At 50.9% G+C, this 12,395-nt stretch overlaps 1 protein-coding gene across 2 annotated transcripts; it reads right to left on the reverse strand.

The window, feature by feature from the left end:
* Positions 1–33: 33 nt before the first annotated feature.
* CXXC1 (CXXC finger protein 1) lies at positions 34–5,801 on the reverse strand. Of its 2 annotated transcripts, XM_017888353.1 has the most exons (16): positions 5,235–5,507; positions 5,070–5,155; positions 4,415–4,533; positions 4,214–4,314; positions 3,693–3,928; positions 3,423–3,599; positions 3,002–3,028; positions 2,679–2,924; positions 2,410–2,517; positions 2,056–2,240; positions 1,572–1,779; positions 1,383–1,493; positions 1,194–1,243; positions 954–1,050; positions 542–694; positions 34–426 (listed from the first exon to the last, which is right to left on the reverse strand). In XM_017888353.1, the coding sequence occupies exons 2-16, from the start codon at positions 5,070–5,072 to the stop codon at positions 280–282; spliced, it is 1,968 nt and encodes a 655-aa protein (XP_017743842.1). In that variant the 5' UTR covers positions 5,073–5,155; positions 5,235–5,507; the 3' UTR covers positions 34–279. The 2 variants fall into 2 exon arrangements, with proteins under 2 accessions (XP_017743842.1, XP_017743840.1); XM_017888351.1 differs by lacking the exon at positions 5,070–5,155 and having other exon boundaries at positions 5,235–5,801.
* Between the last annotated feature and the right edge of the window lie 6,594 nt (positions 5,802–12,395).

Here is a 12,395-nt window from a genome sequence, read left to right on the forward strand (position 1 = left end):
CAGTTGCAACCGCAGCAATGTGGACACAGCTTCCTTGGTTTCTTCAAAATTTTATTAACAAAACCCAGGGAGAGGAGGCAAGGATGAGTGGACTCCGCAGCCCCACCAGGCACTGAACATGTCGACGGGGACAGACTCTCTGATAGAGGCAGACGGGCGGTCAACCAGTGGATGGGCACAGGAGAACCAGAGAAACAGATGAGTGGAGGAACGGACACATGGGCACCGGGCGGCTCCCCCATCTGGAATGCAGGGTGTGAGGGGTCCGGGCCAGAAGGCTCAGCGGTCGGCACTGGAGCGCAGGTCGGTAGTGAGGGGATCGTGCTGGATCGTCTGGTGCAACATCAGGGCCAGCAATCCCGCGCGGTTTGTCATGGCTGTGCGCACATTGCGCTCCTGCTCAAACAGCTCGTCCAGCTTGTACCACTGCCAAGAGAGTGGCAGGAGTCCTAAGCAGGAACACCTGAAGCCCCGCCTGCCCTCGGCCACGTCCGGCATGGAAACCTACCACATGCACCACGGAAACCGCAGGGAAACCTACCACACGCACGCGCTCCAAGTCCACTTCTGCACGCCGCAGCTTCTCCCAGCAGTAATGGCGATTGCACTGGCGTTTGGGCAGGCGGCAGAAGTCACCCGTGAGCTCAAAGACATCACGTACAAGGGGGCACCCGCATACCTCGTCAGCTGGCACCTGCAGGGAGGCCAGGTTGGAAGGATGAATAACGGGGATAAGGGAGAATAGGAATGGGGGCTCAAGGAGGGAGAAGGTAAAGATTGGAGGGTTCAGGGAACGGTGAGGAGGCATGGAAAAGGGAGGAATGGAGGGTGAAGCACCAGAGAAGGTGAGAGGAAAAAGTGAAGGAAAAGTGAGGTGAGGGAGGCAGGGATGAATGTGGGACAGCGAGGCAGGGAGGAGGGGCAAAATGGGAGGAGCTGAAGGAAAACCTTACTTTGGGGTCCCGTGAGTGCTCGGGGCACAGCACCTGGAGCCGCTTACAGTATGTTTTGCTCTGAGGATTATACACATCACAGAAGAGTCGTGTGGCCCTGGGGGTTTGGAATAGGGAGAGGGTAGTAAAGGGAGGTCCACCTGTCCTTGCCTGTATTCTGTCCCAGTTCCACACACATCCCACTTCTGACCTCCGCCTTAACCCCCCACACCTCTCACTTCGCGTGGCACCCTCACTTACCCTTCAATGCGTGTGGGGTACATGGACCCAAAGGATGTCTGGCTCTCATACTGGAGGGATGAGCACAAATGGAGGGAACTGTGGATGTGCGCTGCATGCCCTCCCAAGACACCACCCAGACAACAAATCTGTCCCCCACTGGCCCACTGATGTTCCCACATGGTCTGCCCCCTCAGTCTGACCCCCAACCTTGGCATAGCAGCGCTCCATGTGGCGCAAGGCAACACGTGGGTTGATGGGGTGCCCACAGGAAACACAGAAGATCTGCAGGTCTGTGTCATCACTGTCACCCTCATTGCTCTGCAGGGGGTGGAAGGAACAATAAGGCTAGGAAGGACAAAGTACCGGCCCTGCCCCGCTGCGCCGCTGCTCGCTCACCTCCTCATCCTCGCGCACAGCCTGCTGCTTGGCACGCAGAATGATGGCCTCAAGCTCATGGAATCGGCGTTCCATTTCCTGAAGGCGAGTGCGGGCACTCTGCTGCTCTCGGCGAATGCGTTCCAGCAGCTTCTTGCCGTGCTCTTCAGCAATGCAAGGGCTCTGCTGCCACTGCTGGATGCGCTGGGGGAGGATCTCATAGATGCGGCTGCAGGGAAGGTAGCAAGCAACAGAATAAGTGAGGTGATCAGTAAGTGAGGGTGGGAAAATAGATGCATGACTAAATGGCAAAAGGAGAAATAAACAGGTGACTGGCGGAATGGTGGCTGGATGGACACGGGCGGATAGATGGATGGCTGAGTGAGTAGTGGCTGTTTGGTGACTGAATGGTGGACAGCTGATTGACTGGTAGACATACAGAAGGCAGTGGTCAGGCCCTACCATGCACTTCCTGACTCCCTTGAACCCCTCAGTAATGACTCACTTGGCTGCCAGCTTCATGCCACAGTCATCTGAGCAATACTTGGAGCTGGGCTGGGCGGGGCGCACACAGCCGGGCCCCAGGCACTGGGGCAGCGATGCAGGGTCCTTGGCATCAGCCCTCTCTGGGTGTTTCCATTTATCCTTGTGCTTCTGCTTCTGCCGATGCCGCTTGTATCGCTCCTCCTTCTGTTAAGCAAGACAGGTCAGGTCAGGGTGGAGTCAAAGTCAGCCCCAGACCCCAGACTCCTGCTCCATTCTAGCCCTTTCTGGCTCTTGCCCCATTCAGCCTCTGACCTCTGCCTCTCCCTCAACCCCACCCTCTGCCTTTCCACATCCATTTTACCCTCTCCATCACCTTCTTCTCAGACTTCTTCTCCCGACGCTTCACATGCTTCACTTTCACTGCCCTCTTCCGCAGCGCAGGGTCCAGGAATGGGGACTCTTCTGTGTCGCTCATCCAGGGCTGCAAGCAGGGCATGCACTGACCCACCTGCCCCGCTCATGACAACCCCACCACCTACTCATGTCCCATATCAGCCTTCCATACCCTCTGTCTCCTCATTACGGATACTCTCTGCTTCTGTAACCTCCACCCTTCCACCAGGGATGCTCCTATCTGCTCACCAGGCCGTGGTCATCAAAGGCCCCTGCACAGAAGTCCTGATACAGGTCAGGATCCAGAGGTAGGTCCTCATCTGAGAGTGGCTCAGGCGTGGCTGTAGCCTCAGGAGGCTCCTTGACTGCTGATGATGCCACTGCTCCCTCATCTTCACGGATGCGCCCTAACTTCTGAGATGGCTGTGGCTGCTGTTGGGTGGGCAGTGGCCGGCGGGGCCTTGGCAGGGACTCTGAGGGCGTCACTGGTGAGAGCTGCGGGGCAGAATCTCAGGACTGGCCCTGACCGCCCTGCCCGCATGCCCCGCCCCACCCTGGGGAGCTGGACTCACCGAGGAAGGGAAGTACTTGTACGATTCCTGTGCCGGCAGGAGGAAGGCCCAGGTCAGCCCCAGGTGGATGGAGGGCGGCCTTGCCCAACCCCACCCACCTGGCCTGGCCTTACCTCCCCAGACACACCTCCCCACTACCCCTTACTACCAGGAATGCTCACCCCTGTCTTATCTGTACTGACATGCATGACCACCTGGAAACGCCTGACCCCACTCTGTCCACCCAGGGTTGGTGGGGGTTCTGCCAGCCCAGCATACCAGGTCATGCCCCATTCATCTGGACATGACAGGTCCCTTCCCACCTGTCTAGATACAGTCAGGCCTAATCCCACCTGGCTTAGCCATGCCTAGACTTCACTAACGATGCATGGACCCACCAGCTCTCCCACACCTGACCCTACCCAGCTCTGTCCATGCTCACCCGGGCCCGCAGCTGGCACTGGCGCAGCCGGCACTTCTGCCGGATCTTGTTGGGGCCCCCAAACTTCTTCATGTCCCGACAGAAGTCACAGTGACCACAGTCCTCAGTGCGCCGACATGCCTCACACTCACCACACATGCGGGCTGACCGTTTGATCTGCTGCTGCTGCTGGTGATGCTGGAGGACAGGGCCCAGAACAGAAATTATGGACCCAGGTAGGACTGAAACGGAACCACTTTACACATCTACTCACTTTATGCAGCCACTCACCTGGCTGGGTGTGGCCACCAAGGGCTGCGGCGAGGATTTGTGGGGCGAAGCAGAGCCCCGAGCAAGCATGGCCCCAACCCCTGTCCCTGACCCTGCCCGGCGCTGCAGGTCTGGATCGGGGACAGGCCTCTTGCGCCCTCCACCCTCATCCCGGGGCTCACTGCCGTCCCGCTCATTGCCATCCCGCTCCCGTGACTTCTTGTGCCGATAGCGAATCTCTAGTTTGGGGTCTTTCTCTGTGGGGCAGAGAGTAGGGCCAAAGTGAGTGAGCACTGGAGGGCCTGAATGGTCCCAAAACCTCTTTCTTCCTCTTTTCTCCCTTACTATCCCACCCATCTACTCTGCACCCCTGTCCAGGGCAGAGCTGCCTCTTCCCGTGGGATCTTCTATTACCACTCACAATGGAGACCCCAATCCAGCTCACCACAGACGTGTATCACTACTCCCCATGACCCCCCATTATGGCTCCTCCTCCTCCCTTGAAGCCCCACCTGCCTTCCCTGTCCATCCATGGCCCTCACCTCTGCACTCCCGACAATACCACTCCCGGATGGCCTTGGCCATCTTCTCAGTGATCCGGATGCAGTCCCCATGGAACCACTCATTGCAGTTGTCACACCCGCTGCGGAGGATGGGGCAGGCGGTGGAGATGTGAGGGGCGCGGCCCATCGGCCTCACCCCACCCTGCCAGTGTCTACCCCGCCCACCTCTCCCGGGCTCACATCATGAAGCAGTTGATGTCTGGTTTGCGACAGATGCAGTAGATGGGCGCATTCTCTCCATTCTCCGACTTGCTATCCTCCCCAGCATCTGGAGGCTCTGGGTCTGAACCATCTCCCTCCTGCAGGACACCCCCATTACGGATCCTTAAACAGCCCCCACCGTGGCGGCTTATCCCATTACAGCTCCACCATGGTCAGCAGGGATCCCCACTCTGCCTGCAGATTTCACATCGGGGCCCCCCAAAAACCTCTCCATCACAGTCCCCACTGACCTCCATCCCTTCCCCTGACATCCTATTACTTTGCTCCATACTTCCCATCACGCACCCACCGACACCCGCTCCCTGCGTCCACACTCGCTAATGGGGCATCGCGACCCTCCATCGTGGCGCCTCACAGACCCCGCGTAATTCACTGCGGACTTCCCATCGCGGTTCTCTACGCACCTCTCCCTGTTTACCTCATAGACCCACCTGGCACCCGCACCCACCCCCAGTCGCGGCTGTCCACGGATCCCCGGACACGAACTCCTCGTCACGGCTCACTACAGACCACCCAATGTGACTCCTTACAATCCCCGATCACGGTTTCCCACGGAACTGCCACCCGTTGTCCCCACTAAACTTCTATTACGGACTCCCCCACCGTGGCTCACCATAGAACTCCCAGATGGTTCATCATTCTGCCCACAGACTCCCGCCGTTCAGTCCACAGACTCCGGTTACGGCTCACCACAGACCCCTGAGTCGGCCGACAGACCCTACTGTTGCCAACCCCACCGACCTCCACCGCCGAACCCCTCCCTGAACCCGGTACTCACCATATCTCCGCTCCCGGCGCACTCCCTCGCGACCCCCGCCAGCAACCCGCGAACCTGCACAGACCACTCGGCGGCGTCCCAGGCGGTTGCAAAGGCGCCCACAACTACTTCCGCTTCTGGTCACGCCTCCCAGGCAGGGTACTCCTATTGCGCAGGCCCCGTGCGTCGTCTCCGCCGCAAACCAGTAGGTCGCTCGCCTAGAGCCCCCGAAGAACTCTCAGGCGCCGCCATCTTGATTATCGTATCCGTATGGTGGCCGAATCCACACGTTCGCCCGGAACATGGCCGCGCTCACATTGTGGCTTTCCCGAGGGCGCCACCACCTTGTCACTAGAGTCCGTACGGCGGCTGCTAGTACGGCCTGAACGTACAGGCAACATGGCTGCACCTACTGCGTGACTTCTTCATAGATGCCGTCATCTTGGAATCTGATTCCGTACGAGGGTCGAATTCGTACCTTCCTAGGCGACACATGGCGGCGACCTAGTTGCGGATTCCTCAAGGGCGCCGCCATCTTGGTGGTTGATTCCGTATGTTGGCCGCTTGTCAGGCAGAGAGGTTAACAGGTAAAGCGGCCGCTCCCGANTGGCTTTCCCGAGGGCGCCACCACCTTGTCACTAGAGTCCGTACGGCGGCTGCTAGTACGGCCTGAACGTACAGGCAACATGGCTGCACCTACTGCGTGACTTCTTCATAGATGCCGTCATCTTGGAATCTGATTCCGTACGAGGGTCGAATTCGTACCTTCCTAGGCGACACATGGCGGCGACCTAGTTGCGGATTCCTCAAGGGCGCCGCCATCTTGGTGGTTGATTCCGTATGTTGGCCGCTTGTCAGGCAGAGAGGTTAACAGGTAAAGCGGCCGCTCCCGAAACGCTACCTGGATCAAGTTGTATTCATTCGTCCATTCAGTCTCTTTCCCCTTCCACATGTATTGATGGGGTGTCGGCAGGCTGTGTGCCTTGCGGGGCGGAGGAAACCAGTTCCTCTGTCGTCTCCGACTTCACCTGCCACCACTCTTTCCGGCTCTCACTCCTCCCACTTGTCATTCTTCTGCCAGGCCTGGCACGGTTCGGCTTCTATTTATTTTATTTTTATTTAAAAACAATTGTTAAACTAACATCAAATCTTATTTTAGTTCTATAAGCTGCACAATAAGCCTAAGCACAGTTTACTTATCCATTTATTTATTGTTTAGCATGTAGAACATTTTGAAATATTATTCTAAATAAAGTTGCAGCGAACATTCTTAAACATAGATCTGTATGCTCATACCTGATTATCTCTTGTGAAATGTGATATACAAAACGGTGTCACTCTGGTTAACAGCTGTAAAATGGAGCCTGGAAGCCATTCTTTCTAATTTTTATTTATTTATTTTCTTATTTTTTGAGACGGAGTTTCGCTCTTGTTGCCCAGGCTGGAGTGCAATGGCGCGATCTCGGCTCACTGCAACCTCCGCCTCCCGGATTCAACCTATTATCCTGCCTCAGCCTTCCGAGTAGCTGGGATTACAGGCTTGCGCTACCACGCCCGGCTAATTTTTTGTATTTTTAGTAAAGACAGGCTTTCACCGCGTTGGCCAGGATGGTCTGGATCTCCTGATTCGCCAGCCTTGGCCCTCCAAAGTGCTGGGATTACAGTCGTGAACCACCGCGCCCGCTCCGCCTGGAAGCCATTCTAAGGACTCCTTGCAAACTTGCAAAAAGGAAAACAAACCAAAACTAAAACACAATAGGAACTTGCCTCGAACCTTGAATTGGTCAAAACTGCAATGACCACACCGTCCTGGAAACCAGCTATATTTCACTAGCGCTTCATCTCCTGAACAACAACCAATGAACTATGGAGTGGTGCTGGCCAGCCGCCTCCACCAATAATAATTTCTTTAAAATAACTTGTGTAATCCTTAGCTTCCTTTTATTTTCTTAAAACTCCTACTCCCCTTCCTCTTTTTTGGAGTACAATTTGACTTCGAGCTGAATCTGTGTCTCCTGAATTGCAGTTCCTAATGCCCCAATAAACTCCTGCATTGCAGCTTGGTCTCTTGCCTCTTCTTAGTTGACACTCCTTAGAGATAGAATTACTTTGTAATTAGCTCTAAATATTGTTCGACATGTTCAAATTTATAGGTAGCCATTGGTTTGGACAGAGCTCCTGCTCTAGGTCCCACCAAAATGGAGTCACTCGCGCTAAAGTTCCATGCCACCAAGCCAAAACTAAATTGTTGATCTGACCTTCCAAGAAATCAGGAGAAAGAGACAGAATAATAGCTAAATCCCCAGACAAGCCACTTTTAGCTTGAAAGCCCCCTCTGCTTTAATCTTTATAAAAAAGTAACCTGAAGCAACCTGATGTTAACCAATCAGCTTTAAAAAAATGTTCTTTTTCCTTCCTCCCACCTTACAAAATTCACCACTCTGCTATTTCCCAGGAGAAGCTCTCATTCTATTTTGTATAATGGGATCTGCCCCAATTCATGAATTGCAAGTAAAAGCCATTACATCTATAACTAAATTTGTTGCAATTTTGTCTTTTGATAGTTGATACATATATTTCTACCAGCAGTGTACGAAATTTCCTTTATCAGAGCCTTATTAGGTTATTAGATTAGTGCGAACTTTTGTTGTTGTTGTTGTTGTTGTTGAGACGGGGTCTCGTTCTGTCACCTAGGCTGGCATGGAGTGGGCAATCTCGGCTCACTGCAGCCTCCACCTCCTGGGTTCAAGCAGTTCTCCGGCCTCAGCCTCCTGAGTAGCTGGGATTATAGGCACATGCCACCACACCCAGCTAATTTTTGTATTTTTAGTAGACATGAAGTTTTGGCCAGTCTGGTCTTGAACTCCTTACTTCCAGAGATCCACTCCCCTCGGCCTCCCAAAGGGCTGAGATTACAGGCGTGAGCCCCTGCGCCTGGCCACTGCAAACTGGTAAATTCATCACCCCTGTCAGTAAAAAACTGTCAGTATTTACAGCCATTTTATAAATACTACACATTACCACACTAATATAGTGTAAAAATCAGAAACCACATAAAATACATATTTAAAGGGATGAGATAAAAATAAATATGAACGTCTCTCCTATTTTCTCAAATACCCAGCACCATCTGAGATGCTGCCCTTGAGGACCTCCCAATTTACACTATTGGTGCTCACTTTGGTCTGTGTGCAGTCTGGTAGGGACATGATGAAGCAAACAAAGATTAGTATTTTGTCAAATAGTACATTTTTCATAAGTCTAGCTTGATGATGATGGTAATAGTCATAACTTTAAAACCCTTCTATTTGCTTAGTGGTTTATAGTTCACAAGACACTTTCTTCGCACATGACAGCTTATCTGATCCTAATTGCCTTATACAGTGAATGGAGCAGGAGCCTTATTGTCCCCACTGTGCAGTGAAAGCAATTGAGACTCAGGGAGCCTAAGTCCCTTGCCAGGTCACACAGCCAGTAATAATAGATCTGATATTAATAGTAAAATCTTCCTACTGTGAGTGTTGGGCTGTGGGCTGAAATCAGGGCATAGACTCAAGGAACCCCCAGGATGAGAAAAGTTAGATAAAAAGGTTCATGAGGCAAGCACAGAATAGAGCAGATTCTGAAAGCTAAGGGTCACAGTGGACCTGAGTCAGGAAATGGATCAGAAGTCCAGGGGATCAGACACCAGGAATCAGGATTAGGATCTTAGGCAGGAGAACAAACAACACAGAATGAGAAACCAAGTACAGGATCTCAGCACAGGTGGGGATCACAGGAAAGGGAAAGGAGAGCCCAACTCTACCAAAGATTCCTGGGAGGGGGACGGAAGTCTTCCAGACACTTCTTGCAAATAGCAAGCATGAGATAAATATCTGAAATTCAATGACAAAACCATGCTTAGCACTTCAATTCTAATTCGCCAGCAAGCACAGACAAAATCAGTACTGGAATCATTCGCTGAGGAATACACAGTTTGGCTTTCTGAAGTTTTAGTTACCCATGGTCAACCACTGTCTGAAAATATTAAATAAAAAATTCCAGAGGGCTGGGCACAGTGCTTCATGCCTATAATTCCAGAACTTTGGGAGGCCAAGGAGGGAGGATCCCTTGAGCCCAGGAGTTCGAAACCAACCTGGGCAACATAGCAAGACCTGGTCCCTACAAATAATAAAAACATTTAGGCTGGGCACAGTGGCTCACACCTGTAATCCCAGCACTTTGGGAAGCTGAGGCAGGTGGATCATGAGGTCAGGAGAGCAAGACCATCCTGGCTAATACAGTGAAACCCCGTCTCTACTAAAAAATACAAAATACTAGCTGGGCAAGGTGGTAGGTGCCTGTAGTCCCAACTACTCGGGAGGCTGAGGCAGGAGAATGGCATGAACCCAGGAGGCGGAGCTTGCAGTGAGCTGAGATCGCGCCACTGCACTCCAGCCTGGGTGACAGAGCAAGACTCCGTCTCAAAAAAAAAAAAAAAATTAGCCGGCATGGTGGCATGTGCCTGTGGTTCCAGCTATGCAGGAGGCTGAAGTAGGAGGATTGCTTGAGCTCAGGCCGTCGAGGCTGCAGAGAGCCATGATTGCATCACTGAACTCCAGTCTGGATGACAGAGCAAGATCCTGTCTCAAAAAAGAAAAAAAAGAAAGAAAATTCCAGAAATAAACAATTCATAAGTTGTAATTACCATGCCATTCTGAGTATTGTGATGAAATCTCACACCATGCCATTCCATCCCACCTGGAATAGAAATTATCCCTTTGTCCAGCATATCCACTTATTTGGTTTAGTTGAATTCTGTTTTTTGGACCAGTCTGAAAATCATTCTATTATAATGACTATTAAATTCATTTATTGACTTTGATATAATGTTCAAATAAACTCAAAATTGGCTTAAAAAAATCAGGGCTCAAGTTATCTATAGATGCCTAGACTCAGTGTGGATTAGGTAGGGCAGGGCTGGGGTCGGGAGAGAGCAGAGGAGCATAGCAGAGGGCTAGGTCGCATTGAGTTAGAATTGGGAAGTGACTATGCCATATCATGATAGTCTAAAACAGTATGAAAAACAGACTGCGGCCCTCTAATCTTTCTGGCATTTTGTGAATGCGGGAGGCAGGGATTGGGTCAAGACTGGACCTTGGGCAAGAATCAAAGCAGGTACTCACTCTCCAAATGGACATAGGGGCTAAGAGCAGGAACCAAGCCTAGAAGTCATTCAAATGCAGGTGAATTGAGTAAGGAGCAGGGAGGAGCCAGGATGGGTGACAGTGGTACTGACAACCACTTTGGCCCAGGAGAGAGAGTGGACTTGAGAATCAGCAAAAGCAGCAGCCAGTGGGAGGAATATCATTTAGAGCCTGGGTCATTCTATGCAGCATCCCTAGTCTGGAAAGGACCCAGAATCTGAATGGAAAGGAACTATTGTAGGTCTCTCATGAGGTTGATGTTCATTTGGGCACAGCCTTAGAATTTGCTGAAACATGCCAGAAAAATAAGACCTAGGGATTCAATATCTATCTTATGTTTTCATTGACAATGAAATATTCTGTGGCTATTGCAATATCTTAAGTCATAGTTTTTAGAGGTATATTTTACAGTTCATGCTTTTAAGAACAAAGTGTTACAGCTTGAGTTTGATTCTAGGCTTTACCAATACTAGCTACTTGACATTGTGCAGTTTAGTTAATCTTTTTGAGACCTTTTTCTCGTCTACAAAATGGGCAAAATTAACATCCTCCTAGAAAGACATCTGAGAGAATATGAATTAGGTCCAGAATGGGAACTCTCCAAATAGTGTCATGCAGTAAAAGATTAACTCAGGAGGCCTTGGTTGTTCAAACCTCCACATTAAAAAAAAAAAAAAAAAATTCTGGTCTTTGGCTCTTGGGAGATAACCTTAAAAGTGCTCAGAATTACTTGCCTAATAAGAATGTTTGGCTGGGCACAGTGGCTCACACCTGTAATCCCACTTTGGTAGGCCAAGGTGGGTGGATTACCTGAGGTCAGGAGTTCAAGACCAGCCTGGCCAAGATGGGTAAACCCTGTCTCTACTAAAAATACAAAAATTAACCAGGCGTGGTGGCAGGCACCCGTAATCCCACCTACTCAGGAGGCTGAGACAGGAGAATTGCTTGAACCCAGGAGGTGGAGGCTGCAGTGACCCCAGATCACGCCATTGCACTCCAGCCTGGATGACAGAGCAAGACTCTGTCTCAAAAAAAAAAAAGAAAAAAAGAATGTTAATATTTACCTAGGATCTTGGGCCACACCAAATAGTTTATGATAACAATGTGATTTGTGGTAGGGACCTTGGGCCACAGGATATCAATATGAACTCTGGAGAGGCCAGAGACTGAGTAACCAAGGTCAGCAATGGCACCCTCCATACCCATGTAACCAATCCCCTAATAAAAACCCAGGACACCAAAGCTCAGATGAACTTTGCTGGTTTGCAATACTTCATTCATGTTGTCACAACACTGTTTCTGGGATAGTTAAGTGCTGTTCATATGACTCCTCTAGGAGAGGACAACTGGAAGCATGGCCTTTCCTGTACTATAGCCTATGACCTTTTTGCTGATTCAATCTGTATTCTTTTGCCGTAACAAACTGTAATTGGGAGCTTAACAGTGTTTTCGTATTCTGTGTGTTCTTCTAGTGAGTCATTGAACCTGAGGATGGTCTTAGGACACCTGACACAGATGTCCTTTTTCCTCATATATTATACTTTCAAGCTGATCTCTCTGAATTGTTTAAAGACTGCCAAATGTCATGAACCAGTCATTTAATATCATTTGTGAGGAGGACTTGTTTAAGTCATTTTGGTAGCTTTAATTCTAATCTGCTCCCTCCTTGCTACAGCTTCCCCCATCCCTAACATCCACATTTCTTTCTTTCTTTTTTTTTTTTTTAGATAGAGTCTCACTTTTGTCACCCATGCTAGAGTGCAGTGATGCAATCTCAGCTCACTACAACCTCGGCCTCCCAGGTTCAAGCGATTCTCTTGCCTCAGCCTCCTGAGTAGCTGCGATTACAGATGCCTACCACCAAACCTGGCTAATTTTTATATTTTTAGTAGAGACGAGGTTTCACCATGTTGGCCAGGCTAGTCTCGAACTCCTGACCTCAGGTGATCTGTCCACCTCAGCCTCCCAAAGTGCTGGTGTTATGCCCAGACCGTTT

This window comes from Rhinopithecus bieti, unplaced genomic scaffold (genome assembly GCF_001698545.2).
Source record: "Rhinopithecus bieti isolate Rb0 unplaced genomic scaffold, ASM169854v2 scaffold_18407, whole genome shotgun sequence".
Taxonomy (NCBI): domain Eukaryota; kingdom Metazoa; phylum Chordata; class Mammalia; order Primates; family Cercopithecidae; genus Rhinopithecus; species Rhinopithecus bieti.

What these genes read in the sequence shown, in the direction of transcription:
- CXXC1 (XM_017888351.1), bottom strand. An exon ending in AGTGCCAGCTGCGGGCCCGG is followed by an intron (nt 3,029 to 3,422) that starts GTGAGCATGGAC and finishes CTGCCGGCACAG; the next exon opens with GAATCGTACAAGTACTTCCC. An exon ending in AGAAGAAGTCTGAGAAGAAG is followed by an intron (nt 2,241 to 2,409) that starts GTGATGGAGAGG and finishes CTTGCTTAACAG; the next exon opens with AAGGAGGAGCGATACAAGCG.